The sequence below is a fragment of the Trichoderma gamsii genome (assembly GCF_001481775.2).
Source record: "Trichoderma gamsii strain T6085 chromosome Unknown Scaffold_1.2, whole genome shotgun sequence".
Classification (NCBI taxonomy): Eukaryota; Fungi; Ascomycota; class Sordariomycetes; order Hypocreales; family Hypocreaceae; genus Trichoderma; species Trichoderma gamsii.
In genome coordinates, this window is record NW_020171338.1 from 754,327 (window position 1) to 770,399 (window position 16,073).

Genomic DNA, 16,073 nt, shown 5'->3' on the forward strand with positions numbered 1-16,073 from the left:
CAGTAATTGCCATACCCACAGGCTGTCATTGGTGCAGAATCTCGCTGTCCAACCCACCAAAAGACGCACGTTCAGATTCTCTGGCTTGTTATAGCTTTCATTATGCACATGTCGTTGGTTAATCCCCTTACTGCAGCTGTTACCACGAGTATCATTATTTAGTGTTTAGCAGTTTCAGCCACGCGAAACTGGCCGCAACTTGTAAAGCCATGGGATTTTTTCACATGCTTTTCTGAGGCGCTACCAGATGCTACCTACCCACTTCATCCCGCAAAGATGTGGATGCGAGTGACTTTTGGGCCAAACACAGGCCAAGAAGGAAAAAATGTCGCGCGTCATGATTGCGAAAGCCAGGATTGGCCAGCATCTTGCGGCTGTCGATTCACGCAGAAACAGATCTGCGGATAGCCGAAACCTTGGCTTGAGCACTGAGACACGATAGTCCAGCCTGGTCTTCAAAACGAGGCTAGCGAATCGATTGTTGGGCGACTACGTCAATCTTACGCGTGCATTTCAGAGAAGATAGACGACATCGCCAGTTGGGTCAATGCGCCAAATCATACTAAAGGCATGATATTATCTACTCTGCTAGATTAGCAGATCTGGTACTGTCCCTTCTGATAAGATCGTAGATGCATGATTGAGAGGCTTGCAAGGCTTGCTACTATGTTGACTCTAAACTATGGGGAATGTATACTAGTAGTAAGATTGTCGCTATAGCTTGTAAGTCTAGGCTAGTACAGAATTTCAACAGCAACCCGAAAATGTCAGCTCAGCCAATATTCAGGCATAAACTGAAATGAAAGAATATCATTTAGAACAGTAGATAGAGTTATCATACTAGTTCATACAGAGTATGAAGCTCTGATCGCATCTCGCAACGAATTTGCTGTCATGGATAAAGCCTACCCTACACCGCGCATCGTTTGCACAGCAGTCACGTGACACGCATCGAATCCTCCCGCAATCTTTTCCTCGCTTCCTCTCGGTATCGGCGTCACCTCGCTTCAACATCCCACAACATCCGGGAATCCGCCGACAATCAGCCATCGCGAGAACTGACCTCGCACATCGCTCCAACCGCCATGTCGGCATCTCCACCACCGTCGCCGTCGCAGCACGCAACAGCCCACGCCTACGCCAGCAACGGCCTGGAGATCCTGCAGGCTGCCAGCGACGCTGCCCAGGCCATCCAGAACCACCATCCGCTCCAGAATGCCGCCGCCGAAGCCGTTGCCCAGTCCCATGCCGTCGGGGTGCCCATCGCCCCGGCGCCAGAGCTGCGGATGCCCTCGCCCCAGCTCCAGCAGCAGCAGCATCTCGTGGCGGGGCCCGGGGGCGTCATGAGAGATCCCACCATCAACCCCAAGCTGACGCGACTCCGACGCGCCTGTGACATGTGCAGCATGCGCAAGGTGAAATGCGACGACGCCAACATGCCCTGTCGCCCATGTCGCGAGCTGGGTGTTGACTGCACCTTTAACCGAGAAACCAAGCGACGTGGACCGCCAAACAAGCATGCCGAAGCGGCCAAAGCGGCCAAGAGATCTCGCATTGATACAGCAGTGGTGCCTCCTGGGTTCCCCTCGTCTCCGTCGCCTCAGAATGCTGCCAAGACGCTCATGACCATATCAACGGACGGCGTGCTGGATGCAGAGGCGATTGCGCCAATGCCCGTGCTGGAGCTTCTCGTGGATGACTTCTTTACATATATTCATCCGCTTGCTCCGTTCCCCCACGAGCCAACATTCCGTCAGTCTTTTGCGAACCGAGAGGATCGAACGAAACCTGAGTTCCTGGGACTCCTGGCCAGCATGATTGGTGCCTTGGCCGCATCATTTCCACGGAGTGCCAGAGAACACCTCAAGGCCCAGCACAGCACGCATCTCTTCCCAAAGGCTATAGTCATGATTGAAAAATGTCGCGACATTGCTCTTCTCACACGCGGAAGCAGATGGGTGCTGAAACAACCAAAGACACTGGACGATGCTGCAACCAGCTACTTTCTCGGATTAGCATCTGGTTATACTCTGCAATGGAATGCATCCCGCCAATTCATGGCCGAGACTTTGACACTCCTCAGAGAGCTCGGCTTCAGCAGACCCAAACATCCTGGAGAACTTCCCACTTTTGGGAGTGACAACTTTGCTCCCGACCCGATGCCATTCAACCACGTTAAGGACCAGATTGGCAAGCGCATCTTCTGGTGCCTATTGTTGGGTGTTCGGTAAGTCTTTTTCATCATACTAGAAACCAATTGGGTGCTAACTTCCTCCAGCTCCTTTTCCCAGCTCGGCGCCTCTCACACAGACATTGTCATTGCTCCATCAACACCCAATCTCCCCTACCCCGCTTACCCCGAGAATGTTGATGACATTTGTGTTCTTGCGAATGAAATCATTCACCAAGCGGAGGGCAGTGTTACGCTTCTCACAGGCTTTCGCTTTGGTATCGACATCTACACTACCATGAATGGCGTCGTCAGCTTGGAGTTGGCGTATGGCATGAGCACTCTCCCATGGGCTGACCAAAGGCTTCTTCTTCGGGATGGTCTTCTGGCTGCAAAGAGTATCATCGATAACTTGCCCCCAGAGCTTCAGCTGGGCCACCCTGCAGACGAATCAAATCCACTGGCTGCCATGGAAGAATCCGGCCTCCAGTATGTCCCACCTGTATGGCCAAACACGCAGCCACCACACGATGTGCGCAACATCATCAAGAGCCAGCCCATGAGACGGCGACAGCTTCAATACGAGATTCAGAAAGCCAATATCTTCGTCTCACAACTCGCCACGCGATCATACTTTGTGGAGCTATACTTCAACCTAAGAGACGTCCATCTCAGCGAGCAGCAGCAAACCCTCGAAGTTGAAAATACGAGCGAAGAGGAAAAAGCCATTCAGGATGCAGACGACAAAGAGATATTGGAGTTTATGTCTGCCGAAAGAGAAATCATTGTCCAAAACCTCTTGACAGTGCTGGGATCCATCTCTCAGCGAAATCTTGAGCCAAACGGAGGGTCTCTCATCAACAAAATCCGTCAGGTCGCTTCTACCTTGCTGAATGATGCTCCTGAAAGGAAAGGCCCGTTTGCCGTCAAATCAGAGGAGGCGTTGGCACAACTACTTGACATATTGGTGAAACTTGAAAAAACAGGCCCCGTTGGAGAGACAATGACTGCGGAGGATGAAGAAGAAGAGCTGAGACACTGGGCTGATTTGAGAGAGTATCAGCTGCGTTTCGCTGCAAATGGAGGATTTGCTGGCGACATGTAATATTCTACCATTTCTGATTATGGATTATCTACCTCTCCTCCTCGACCCATGGGCCATCGATTGGGCAGCATCACGAAATGCACGTCATTGCCCTATATCCACCGCCCCATATCCTTCTTGCCATGTAACAATATCCGGAGTTAGCAAAAGTTATGTTCGAAAACAAAATTATGGCACGGCCATAACACTAATAAGAATGATATTTACTTTGCTCTCTTTGATGTGGTCCCTATTGCATGCATTCGCCGTCTCCTTCAAAAGCCCTAGCTCAGCCCAGCTCTCACTCGTAGGACGTACTTTCTACTTCGCATGCTACAGAATCTTGTGCATAGGTCATGTATTCATAAAATCAGCTTTTCTCAGTCACGGAATGTAATTAACAGCGTTAGTGCATTGATTCTGCGGTGACAAGGATTCATCTCAGCCAAGGAATCTTCATCGAAGTGAGCGGCATCAATCTATACGATACGGGAACTCAAACTGGCAATGTCAGAAACACTTGCACACAGAATGCTTCATATTCTACTAATATTGTGCATGCACGGAAAGAGGCGGGTTTCCGAGTGACTATCAGCTGTGGTCCAAGGTATGGCCTACCTGCGAGAAATCCAAGTCTGATCTTCACATGCGCACATTCTTCTTCGGGTTACCGAATGACTGCGGCAGACAACACGTCTTGCGCGCGATTCAAGTCAAACCTCGATTGCCTCCTCCACCTCGCGCAATCAGGGGCGCTGGATCATGGCGTCACGGTCAGGGCCAGTGCCGATGTACTTGATCTGCTCAACTTTAGCAATTGCGGTGCGGGTCAGTATGCGCGCCCACCCACCTTGACTCCGACAAACTTCTCAATGTACTGCTGGTGGTTAGCGCCACTGTTCGTTGTGCTAACCCAGGTGAATAAGCTCACCTCAACATAATCGCGGGCCTCTTTGGGGAGATCGTCGTAGGTCCTCGCGTTGGTGGTCGGCTTTTGCCAGCCTGGCATCTCGTGGTAAACCACCTCAGCTTGGTTCAGGATGTTAAGATCCGCAGGGTAAGAGTCCAGCTCCTGTCCAAACGATCAGCGTTTTCTCAATATATCTTGATCTCGTTGGCATCACTGACCTCTCCGTCGATCTTGTAGGCGATGGCGATCTTGATCGTTTCGAAAGTATCCAAAACGTCGAGCTGCAGAATGTTAGAGCGTATTCGAGTGTACCACAAGCATGCCATGGGCAGTGTCTACCTTTGTGAGATTCAGGCTGGTGTAGTAGTTGATCGAGTTACTGTATTTGACAACAACAAGATCTGTGTATACATGTCAGATGCATTTCTTACTATTAAAATCTCAATTTTATGCATACCGAGCCTGAGAACGGTCAATAAGTTTGTCAGCAGCCAAGATCCATGATGAAAACTCACCATCCACATCGGCGTCTGCGGCCAGTCGACGTTCCCTAAGTCTTGTTAGCGGTAGAAGCAAACATTCAAGGCGCTTATAGTCTCACCCATTCGCGTCCAATCTCCTGGAGCTTGGTGCCAATCCTGAGGTTGTCAGTCAGCTTTAGAGTGGGTTCAGGATGGCAATCAAGACGCACTCTTCAGTATCTTCGGTCTTGAAGGCCCCCGCCCCGACACGGGTGGTATCTGTCGCCAGTCAGCAGTGAATTACGGCCTTGGTGCAATCGAGACATACAAGCTTTGACCACTCCAACCGTCTCTGTGATGTTCCTTGGATTCAGTGTGAGTCCACCAATAATGCCAGCAAGCGTAGTACTTGAAGAGGTGACGAACTGTAGATAAAACCATGAGTACTGGTGCAAAATGAAAAGCCAAGTTGACGGAGACTTACTGGGTAAGAGCCATAATCAATGTCTAGCATCAGTGCCTGTTCAATTGGAAACAAGCACAAGCGCCAAGTCTCACAACCACTTTCCTTCGCTGGATACTATGTCCCACCCCGAGCTGGGGATGTTTGTTGGGCTAGGAAAGAGGATTGTGAGACCACGGGCACGGTACTCGTTCCACCAATGGGTTAGTACTATTCATTGCGTCTTAGGATAAGAGCCTTACGTTTGCGCCTTCAATGACAATTTTCGCGTCGCTCTCCTGTGCGGACCTCATGAAGGACACGCCGTCCACAACGTACTTCTTTAGCGTCTCCCTGTACTCATTGAAACGAGCAAGCTCGGCCTTGATGTCGTATTCGAACAATTCTCCGAAGCGCTTTTGATAGCCATCGGCTAAGCGCCTCACCTTCTGCTCGAAAAGGTCCGGGTAGAAGACGTCGGTCATTTTGATGCCAGTTCGCTGGGAAAGTTAGCGCACAGTCCGCTCCCTTGTCATGGTCGACTATGTCCTACCGCTCTGCTTGTCTGATAGCATGGACCAATGCCTATGGCGGGTATTAGATCTCGTTACTGGCACGACGATGACTGATCTTGTCCCGGCTATTGAGATTTTGAAATGTTTGTGACAAGTTGACATAATTAAGAAAGAATAATCCGGCATGGAATTCTGGGGGCAACGTACCGCGTCTCGTTGTTCCGATAGCTGCGTCTGGGGTAGGCGTTAGCTGCTGCTCCTCAACAAGGGTGGGAACTATGAGACGAACCTCCAAGTTCCCTCTCTTCGAGGCCATCCACTGCTATGTGCAAGTCCAGGAGGATATTGACTCTATCAGAAACAAGGATTCGATCATGTACCGCGGATAGCCCCTTTGCCTCTAGTTCGGCGAGCTCGCTGAAGAAACTTGGGACATGGAAGACTACGCCCGACCCGATGAAGTTTAGGCTATGGCAGTTGTCAGTCTCGCCGTTGCCAGCTTGAACAGTCATTATAATTGACAAACCATGTCGGGTTGATCAGCCCAGAGGGCAAGAGGTGAAAGCTGCCTCCCTGTTAGCAGCCACCTAGTCCTTTCACGTGTGCTGGTTCCCACCTATACGAAACTCCATTTACACTTTGCACCTATTAGCAACACAAGGCATACGAATATATATCGATCGATAGAAAACATTCGACCAACCGCACGAGGTGCCCAGCGTTATTCCCACCCTTGCCGTCAATTAGTTCTAGAGACTGATGGCAGCCGTTGGCCGATCGGATTCTGCCTGCGTTGTGCTTACCGCGGCTCGGGCACAGAGTTGCGCCTCCTGGCACTGTCCATCGACCAATTTGCCCTTCTGAGTACGCAGTATCGTTAGTATTTGGGTGTGATTGGCTGTATTTGGTTCTCCACGAATACTCACGCCTTCGTCGCCTGTACAAGTCCTGGTCAGTAATGAGATGAATCCGACATCGGCTGGGCGTAGAGGAAGGACATATTTCAGGCAAGGGAGAGAACATACCCCACTGGGCTCCAAGAATGACAGTGATAGGCATGGTTCACAGGATCAACTGCCGTTGTTGTAACTGCAGAGGAGAAAAAAGACTCGACCCGGACAAAGTAACAAAACTTCAAAGGCGCGGTTGCTCGAAAGGCGAGTCCGTAGCCGCGCGATTTAGTGAGCAGCCTGCCGCTGTAAAATAGTGTGCGACAGGCGGCGATGCACTGTATGGCGGGGTACTTGCATGCACTCTGCCCCTCCATCCATCCCACCATCAAGCACTGTAGAGGCAGGGGTTGCGATTTCTACAGCCAATTACAGTGAGGAATAATTCCCGAAGGATCAGGCCGCAGGCTTATGTGGTGGTTAAGTGCCAGAAGCATTTATACACGATAATCGCCTCTTACAACCCAAAAGATTGAAGCAAAAAACAAAAACATACAACAGCCGGTGTTCGCTGATGGTCACCCACTCAACTACTAATCTGCCGGTTAATGGCTTGTCTATGGGGGAGCAGACGGGACCCCGAATTTTCCATTACCTATGGTCGTATGTGCTTTCTTTACTGCTTAGTCTTCTTATGTAGACACGCAGTAAGAAACTACATAAAGGAGCAAAAAATAAAAACATACAATAGCCGGTGTTCGCTGATGGTCACCCACTCAACTACTAATCTGCCGGTTAGTGGCTTGTCTATGGGGGAGCAGACGGGACCCCGAATTCTCCACTACCTATGGTCGTATGTACTTGTCTTATTGCTGAGTCTTCTTATATAGACAGCAAGATACCATATAAAAGAGCAAAAAGAAGAAACCTATAACAGCCGGTGTTCGCCAGTGGTTCAAGCTGACGAAGGATCTGGCTGGCGACATACCCAGCTATGCCATACTGTCGCACACTTAGGGCCCTGATACCAAAGACGTCACCTTCAGAGACTTGGTCGACGGAATGGGGAAGAATAAGACGGGCTGCAAGAAGATCCGGTTCTGCGCGGCATGAGCGAGATCGTAATAGCCTTTGATACTTCTGGGTAGACACCTGCTGCATCGACATTTTAGACCCCAACGAGCTGACTAAAGTAATCAACTCGATGTTCCGCGGGTATAACGAATCGACTCGATAATATGTGCACTTGTCGAGGTGCTGCTCAGACATGTGGCATCATCTGAAGCCATGACGGCGTTAAGTATACGCCAATAGGCACATGACGGAGGCTAACAAACGACTCTACTACAATGTAAACCCTCGCTAGCGCGTAGAAGAGAACAGCCAAGGCCCCCATGCATGGATAGATGCTTTCACCCACCTCCCTCCACTGCCTCCGCGATTGTCGTCGACCACTAACAATTTCTACCAGAGCCTTAACAAGCTCGAGTAAGATCTTCATACCCAGTCCAACAGCAAATAAGACAAGTGAGGTGGCAGCAATCCCAATGCTAGCAATCCTCCAGAGGAGCCTTTCGGTGCCGCTCGGAAACTCAAAGTTCCAGACGGACAGGTGGATGCCGCCGTATGCTAACGGCATGGCCAAGGCGAGGACCAGCAAGCCAGGGGCCCACTGCGTGACTTGGAAGAGCTCCTGTAGATCGACAGAGAATTTAAAAAAGGCAAAACTGAGGTTTTTGGCCTGTCTCGTGAAGCCATGTTCCTTGTTGTGTATATCATTCAAGGGGATGCCGAAGATCCATTGGCACAAGTCAACGTCGTCATCATTGGTGGACTTGCCATGAACGGACTCGAACAGGTCGTTGATGGCCCGAAACCGATTCAGTGCTTCGGGGGAGAGTTCCTCGTCCTTTGCTGAAACCGCCAGCGTCATAATAGGGCTGTTAAGCTGCTGACCCAAAGCGCGGGCCCGGTCTCTTATAGCACGCGCGGCACCGTTCGGACCGGGGTATATGTGTGTGGGTATAACCAGCTGCACACCTTCCGGGATATGGTATCTCCTCAGTCTCCTCAGTTGATCGTCGTACATGGTCTTTTGGACCACCAAGGCGAGCGCCGAGTCCCAGGACGGATCATAAACGATTTCAGGAGCGCGGACATCCAGCGGTTTCTGGGGAAACCATGTCAGCAGCGGACGAGATCGAAATCGCAGAGTCGCAACTCTACGCGCTTGAGTGTCACATCCCATTCATGACAGCATCTTACCTCGAACCAGAAAAGGTAAAGGAGGACGGCGCAAACGACGTGAACCATGATGTGAACCTCCAGCAGTGCCAGGGGAAGACCATATGCCCGTCTGGCGATGCACTGGAGCACCATCCAAGACACTTGCAACAAGACAAGGGCCTTTTGGATCTGGTTGGCCTTGCTTCGAGCGTCTATCTTCGACTTTGATACGTAAACCCAACAGCCAAACCTACAAAGATCGAGTACCCCCTGCGGCTTCAGTGGAAGGGTGGCGCGAGAATCTTCTGAAAAGAGCAGTTCATCCCTGACATCACCCGCCGTCCCGTCCAAAGTGAAGCCTTTGTCGATCCCTTGCCGGGAGAGGAATCGGGCTATTCTTGACCGTTCGATGTGGACTCCACCCATGACCACGAAGAAGGCGTAAGAGAGGGTAAATTTGAACTGGTAATGTCAACTAAAGCCTACCACGACCGTTGCTCGTGGGTCAGACCTCCTTATCCGCTGTTTTGCTTTCGTCATGGAGCGCGCGGAGGGCGTTGCGGAGCTTCCAGGCGTCGCGGAACTGGCTCGCAGCGCTGAACAATACTATCTCGGGCGCGAAGAGAGCGATGAGAATCCACCAGGCCTTGGCCACCAGCAGACTCAACCAGTCGACCTTTACTGGAACGTTGAGGTGGATGGCCGTATAGATGCAGGCCACCAGCGTCAGGATGCAGCTCTGGAGGATAGCCATGGTGCCGCGGAACTGAGGGGCCGAGACCCATGGCGGCGCATCGATCGTCTGTAGCGCTGTCATGTTATCCTTGTTGGCCGAGATTGTCCACCAAACTGGGCCTTCACAGGCAGAGGCGTCGTTTGCGGCCATGATGTGTGTTTGGCAGCCGATGTTGGCGTCGAGGTCGACTATCGAACTCGGTGACCGCGCGGCTGGAGGCTCTTTCATATATCAGATCGTTTCTCGTGTATCGAAAGGCTCGACGCTGTCGAGCCATTCGAGGGCCGACACGTTTCCGCTGTTCCCACATGGAGCTGTTGTGACGATGTTCGCTCAGTGGACGGAATCAACGAGCTGGCAAACGCAGTCGAGCCTGACCCCTCATCTGTCAGAGCCCAACTGTTAACCCCGGGAGCGCATTGCAAACAATTTCATCTTTCGGTACCTATCGAACCTTACCACTGTAAGCTCCATTTTGATAGTGGACTGGGTGAAATTTTAACAATCGTTGGATTGCGGAGGGCTCATCAACCTCTAAAAACGGCAGCGCGTGAATACAAAAACGGAGACCGGGATGCAAAAAATGGAAGACGTTGAACTTGAGGAAAGAGCTTGACGGGACCCCGAATTCTCCACTACCTATGGTCGTATGTACTTGTCTTATTGCTGAGTCTTCTTTAGTATATAGACAATAAGATACCATAGAAAAGAGTAAAAAGAAGAAACTTATAACAGCCGGTGTTCGCTAATGGTCACACACTCAACTACTAATCTGCCGGAGTGGCTTGTCTATGGGGGAGCAGACGGGTTTCCACCATGACCTGAACCTGGACCAAGGTTTTGCCATTTTCGCCATCTTTGACTCAGTACAATCGTTAAGTGCACGCCTACTTCACCGTCTTGTCTCCCACTTTAATTAGTCAGTTTGCCAGATGAACATGAAACCTGCACCCCCCTCCCTCTCTCTTGGCTTTATCTATTAGGAATCTCTTATATTATTACCTATCTAGTGTACAGTTAACTACAAAAGATAATGTAATAGGGAATCCTTATAGCGTGGGATTAACTAGCATAATACCAGCCCGAGAGTTATATCACCAGACCTCTGGGGATTTTCCTGTTACATTACGTCGATGGCTCAGCGCATTTAACGCCGGTGGCAGCGTTAACACAGACTTGACTAAGGATTCTTTCACCGCCCATGGTGAAATATCCTTCGCCGCAGTAACCTCCAACGTTGCAGAAGATCGAGTCGCCGCACTTTGGTCCGAGGTTGGGGAATTGAGGATCAGGTTTGTTGTTGCAAGTTCCAATCTTAACGCACACTTTGTCACTGGAGCTGCCACTAAAGTCGCTGGTGCCGCAGATGAAGCCAGAGAGGCAGTCGGCATTGGTGTTGCACTGAGGAGCTGCGGAGGCAGTGAGGGCCATGGTGGCAGTCATGATGGCAGACTGGAAGAGAAGGCTGAACATTTTGGCAGTTGTGTTAAAATTGTTGGATGCTTTGCTGATGAGTGTGAGGATGGTTATTGACAGTTTCTATTTCAAAAGGGACATGCGCCTTCATTTATACATGAAGTTACCTGGTATGTGCTTGCTTAACATGGCATTCTAACCTACCAAACTATCCAACCATTACCTACTATGGCTTGCTATAGAGTTTATAATGCTGGATGAAACGGAGAATTGTGATGATGTGTGACGTGGCATGGCTTTCTTTGGAGACATTCTCATGGGCAATTGCGAGGAAGGATCTCAGCTGCACTCAGTTGAGCGACAATTTATGGGTGTACTCATTAATCCAGCATCCCATTATGAGTAACAGAACAGTGGTGGCCAAGTTCAATGGCTGATTTTCGATAGTTCTGTGTCGAAATATTCTCCGCGCAAACGATACGTAGGTACCCGGGGTGCGTGTGGCTATGTATGTAGTATAGCGCAAAGTTAATCGCATGTAAGAGTATCTTGAGCAGCTGCTATTCGAGAAGATTGGTAGAGGAGGGTTAGGGAGGGGGGAGAGGGGTTGGTGGGGGTAAGAAAAGCCACCTTGTTATAGTGAATGAAATACACTGTCCTGTCTTTAGCCATGTTATAGCAGGAATTAGGAGTTTCATCTGGAATGTTGATATTTTAAATGATGAATTATGAATGCTTCATAGGAAAGCCTGAGTAATGTTATATATTCCTACTAATCTTCTTGGTGTATGGTCAAGTGCTATAGCATATTATCGCCCAGATGCTATCTGCGTCTTGTTATTGCCCAATTACTCCCATCTATTACAAGTCTTGTTCTATTGGATACGCTTCAACCCAGAAACTTGAAGATGAAGCTGCCAAGTCGGAACCTCACTATTGCTTCATCTCCAATCGCATGCTGCAGAACAAGCATACAAGGCTGAGTCTGGAACAATGGAGACTGCATAATAATAGGCCAGATGACTGGTGTGATTGTATGGATCCTATAGCAGAGCTCAATAGAAAATGTCGTCATTACATTTCAGGCGCTTCAGCCAGCCACCAGCCCCGACAGCTGGCGTTCTTCCTGGCTTCAGCTCAAACTCACCTCTCCGCCAATGAATACTAAGCCTACGGCATAGAATTATTACAGGTATTGAAACAAGGCACTGTTGCCTCAAGTAATAGCGCTGTCATCCATCCATCCTTTGCCTCCCGTAAGCTTCGGCCCTATAACCAGGTGGCGATGCTGTCTTCCTCCCTCTGCATTTGCCCTTAACTAGCGGCGCAATTCAGCACGCCTCTGCTTGTCCCAATTCACTTATTCAAATGCTAGTAGCCGCTATCTCGAACACCAAGGATCGATCCGTTCGAGCCTGTGCCGGCTGACGCTGATACTTTTGATAGCAATATGCTAAGCCTCATCACTCTTACCGTCTGTCACAGTCGAACTTACAGCCGAACGTAAACGCCTGTGGTCGGCGCATATGGCAATACGTGTTTGAATAAGGAGAGCTGGGCCAAATGCTAGGAATACTGTTGCAGCGCTAGTGTTATATCTGGACGACCCTACCATAAGAAGGCAGCTAGCCTTCGATATTGTATGTAGAGAATGAATGAGACGTATGGTACTTGTGCTATGTACGATGTCGCACGCTACTATACATTAAAGAGCACTGAGAAGTCATGTAATAAATGTACATTGGCTGGAAACTAGGTCATGGAATCTTCGATTAGAGAACTTGAGAGAGATAATTTTCAGATAAGTTCACGGTATTCATAATGATTGTAGAAGGACATTTCATACAAAAGAGAGATGCAGAAGAAATCACAGTACTACACGTTTGTATCGGAGTGAACACTTGGGATCAGGTCGTCGGCAATCGATCTACGAGGCCTTCAGTCTAAACACGTTCTTGCCCTTCTTGCCCGTTGACCTGCGTGTTTCAGAGATACTTGGCGAACATGGTCGTGAAGAAGTCGATGAGGAACAGGCCGTTAGGGTCGAGCTGCTGACGTATCTGGAACCCCTAGTTTAGTTTGCGCATTTAGCGCATTTATGTAAGTTTAAGGGTCTCGGAAAACGGAAACATGCAGCTTCAATTTTGGAACTTAGAGGCGCAAGAAACAGAAGACATTAAACCGCTGTAAAGAACTTAACGGGACCCCGAATTCTCCATTACCTAAGGTCGTATGTGCTAGGAATGGCAATATAACAGGACTATAGAAGTATTTCCAAAAACCGATTAGTACGCGGTGAGACCGTTTATTCCAACACATGACCAACTTCTCGCAATTGCAGTTGACTGAATGTTGATACTGAAATCCGGTAAGCATTGGATTAGCCAGCTGTATAAGATAAGCAAAGAGTTAATTATTAATAAACAGGAGTGAATTTTAGAAAGCTAGGTAGTAGATGTAATAGATGTAGATACAGCTTGAGCAGCACCCCTTTCTGTTCCTCTGCCTACTCTTCTGTTTGTTCTTGATATCTGTCTGCGGGTTAGACACTACTCATCTGCATGTTATTGCTGAGGGGAGGGAGGCTGGTGTTAATAGTAGCAGAAGAGGTTACTGTATGAGCTGCAGTAGGAGTGAGTGTGGGCCGGCAGTTTAGGCTAAATGACTAGAAGTAAGGAAGAGAAGAGAGTGGAAAGGATAAAGCTAATAGTACCGCGTTCTTTCCAATACTTACATTACAACAGAGACTCAATAACACATCCCTATTTCTATATGAGACTACGTTAGCCTGATGATTAGTCTATAATCTTTAATACTTTTTACCGTAGTCTAATACGTGTCACGGGTACCTCTCCCATGCATTGTGTTTTTTGTTTCGTGCCTTAGGCTGTGAAACAAGAAGAGCTTAGTATTAGCAACGGCCTTGGATATGTTGCATTGACTATATATTCCACTACACTCTGATTCATCCAAATCAAGCCAGCAGCCCAGCCCACTATATGTAGATCGAACCCGTTCATAGACGGGCTTGATTCATAAGTCATACAATAAATTGATCTGCTAGCTCTCCTCAAGGAGTATTAATTGTATAGGAGTAGCAATTGGTCAAATTCAGACACCCTGAGCTTTGGGTTCAAAGGGAGTCAACTTGTGACAGCAACTCAGTGAGCAAAATGTAGTAGCATATAAGGGGTAACAAGGTCTTGGTGCTTTATGAAAGAACCTTGTTTTAAACGTAAAGGCTAAGCTTTATAAAGTCTGAATGTGGGTCTTTAATGGGCTGATCTTTTGCTCCCCTGTTGATGGCTATTGGGCGAAAGAAACACCGCGGTCTGTCACTATAAGTTTGTATGTGACGCGCGGCGGTGTTGTTTTCCTACCCCCTGCTTGCCTAGCTTGAGTGTCGAAACTCGTATTCTATGTGTTTTAGATATCGCTGACCCGCTTCCTGAACGAGGCTATGCTTTATGGCTTTGCTTTATCCATGTAGAGAACTCCTATTTAAAGCAATTCATCAGGATTGAAACTCGACATATTCTTTTTACAACCAGCATCAACAATGAACATTTCTGCAGCAAGATGAGAGTTCTTTTCTTATTCTCCTTTGCTTTGGGGCTAGGCTGTGCGGCAACCCGGACCCAAGATGAGCGCTCAAGCAAGCCTCTACACACAATACCCGTTGTATTTGCGGAAGGATTTTGGTTTGGGAATTTTACAGCCGGAGACGCCAATGACTTGTCTCTGTTGATTGATACTGGATCTAGCGATGTTTATGTCAATCCAGATCTTTACAAACCTTCATCCGAATCTCAAACTCTCAACCAGACAGTCTCAATGTCATTTATTACCACAAAGCCGGACGGATGTGGAGAAATGATACTTAAAAGCAATGTGGTCACTGATAAGCTGGCCGTCAGTTCTCTTACAGCCACAAATCAGTCAATCGGAACTGTTGTAAAGGTTCCGCAGCCAAATCCGGATACTATAACCCAATTTCCAGGCCAAGGCATTGTTGGTTTGCTAGGAACATCAGCAGACGATTCTTCAGTTGGCGGCACCCCCTTTTTTCAACATCTGTGCGATGAGGGTCAGGTGGATGAGTGTCGATTTGGCTTAGGTCTTGAGACCTCCGGGACAGGCAGCTTAACTCTGGGTGGCGTTGATCGCACTCTTTTCAGTGGAGCTATGGCAACGGCTCCTATCTCTGGCCAGCAGTGGATTATTGAAGGCGGATTACCATCAGATATGCTTGATGTTGGTGTCCAGCAGTCCATGTTTTTGGACAGTGGAACTTCAAATGTGAGTGTGTCTTTTACTTTGCCTTTGCTTGAAGGTCGACAGACATACTTACTAATGTCAAAAGATCATTGGTAACCATACAATGGTTAAAGCGCTCTTTGACAAACTTGGATTCCAGAGTTTCACGAGAGATGCTATTGGCTGCGACGGCACACTATTTGGATATTATCCTTGTGATTCTCCCCCGCATATAGGATTCCAAATTGGAAATAGCACGCAGACGTTTTTTATTGAGCCCGAGGCTTTTAAGATGGAAGACAATGGCAACAACAATTGTACTGCTACCATAACAGGTGGAAATATCGGAGCTGGGGGCTGGTTAGTTGGACAGTCATGGTTTCAAGGCAAATATATCGACTTCGATGTAACAGGCAATCAAATTGGCGTGGCCAATCTTCATTAGGACTTTACCTTTCTTAATACTTAATGTATAAATCGACATTATCACCTTGAGAGCGACTCGCTTTTATGATACTCATTTTAGAGCTGTCCTCCATCTACGCGCCACATAAACAGCACTGTTATGCTTGATCCAAACAATTAGAGTTCGTTAGCTGAGAAGATTATATAAAGAAGACATAATCACACGCTGATGTAATAGGCATGTATTTGAACTGTTGCACTGGGAAATGCTTTAACCACATGACTGCGAATTTTGTAGCCTTAACTGAATAATGATAGATCCTAGAATCTAGTAAGGTATTTGACGGGACCACTAATGCGGCAGACCAAGAAGGCTTCAATAAGTTTTGCGGTCTCCATTAAAAATTGAGGCTACATGTTTTGCTTGAATTGAACTGGACTTGTCTGTGGTGATTTAGAATAACAAGAACTCATATGCCGAAGCACCGTGATTATGACTCATGCGTCAATCCTAGCATGAGAGCCTGATTGGTTATTCATAATAACATTTTTAAGTACTTT

General features: G+C 48.3%; 5 protein-coding genes across 5 annotated transcripts; 2 read left to right on the forward strand and 3 right to left on the reverse strand.

Moving 5' to 3' along the window:
• Positions 1-1,085: 1,085 nt before the first annotated feature.
• On the forward strand, positions 1,086-3,275 carry TGAM01_v200210 (hypothetical protein; the record flags this gene model as incomplete). Its single annotated transcript, XM_018809161.1, has 2 exons — positions 1,086-2,227; positions 2,279-3,275. The coding sequence occupies 2 exons, from the start codon at positions 1,086-1,088 to the stop codon at positions 3,273-3,275; spliced, it is 2,139 nt and encodes a 712-aa protein (XP_018657638.1).
• Positions 3,276-4,000: 725 nt separating this feature from the next.
• TGAM01_v200211 (adenylosuccinate synthetase) lies at positions 4,001-6,094 on the reverse strand (the record flags this gene model as incomplete). Its single annotated transcript, XM_018809162.2, has 14 exons — positions 4,001-4,054; positions 4,105-4,131; positions 4,186-4,326; positions 4,383-4,445; positions 4,596-4,626; positions 4,680-4,714; positions 4,766-4,802; positions 4,856-4,904; positions 4,954-5,050; positions 5,110-5,145; positions 5,331-5,567; positions 5,621-5,652; positions 5,790-5,816; positions 5,872-6,094. The coding sequence occupies 14 exons, from the start codon at positions 6,092-6,094 to the stop codon at positions 4,001-4,003; spliced, it is 1,089 nt and encodes a 362-aa protein (XP_018657639.2).
• Positions 6,095-7,733: 1,639 nt separating this feature from the next.
• TGAM01_v200212 (hypothetical protein) lies at positions 7,734-9,584 on the reverse strand (the record flags this gene model as incomplete). The annotated part of the gene is made up of 3 exons (XM_018809163.1): positions 7,734-8,642; positions 8,738-9,160; positions 9,210-9,584. 3 exons carry the CDS (start codon positions 9,582-9,584, stop codon positions 7,734-7,736), a joined length of 1,707 nt encoding a protein of 568 aa, XP_018657640.1.
• A 975-nt stretch (positions 9,585-10,559) lies between these two features.
• Positions 10,560-10,907, reverse strand: TGAM01_v200213 (hypothetical protein; the record flags this gene model as incomplete). Its single annotated transcript, XM_018809164.1, has 1 exon — positions 10,560-10,907. One exon carries the CDS (start codon positions 10,905-10,907, stop codon positions 10,560-10,562), a length of 348 nt encoding a protein of 115 aa, XP_018657641.1.
• Positions 10,908-14,429: 3,522 nt separating this feature from the next.
• TGAM01_v200214 (hypothetical protein) lies at positions 14,430-15,552 on the forward strand (the record flags this gene model as incomplete). Its single annotated transcript, XM_018809165.2, has 2 exons — positions 14,430-15,149; positions 15,214-15,552. 2 exons carry the CDS (start codon positions 14,430-14,432, stop codon positions 15,550-15,552), a joined length of 1,059 nt encoding a protein of 352 aa, XP_018657642.2.
• Between the last annotated feature and the right edge of the window lie 521 nt (positions 15,553-16,073).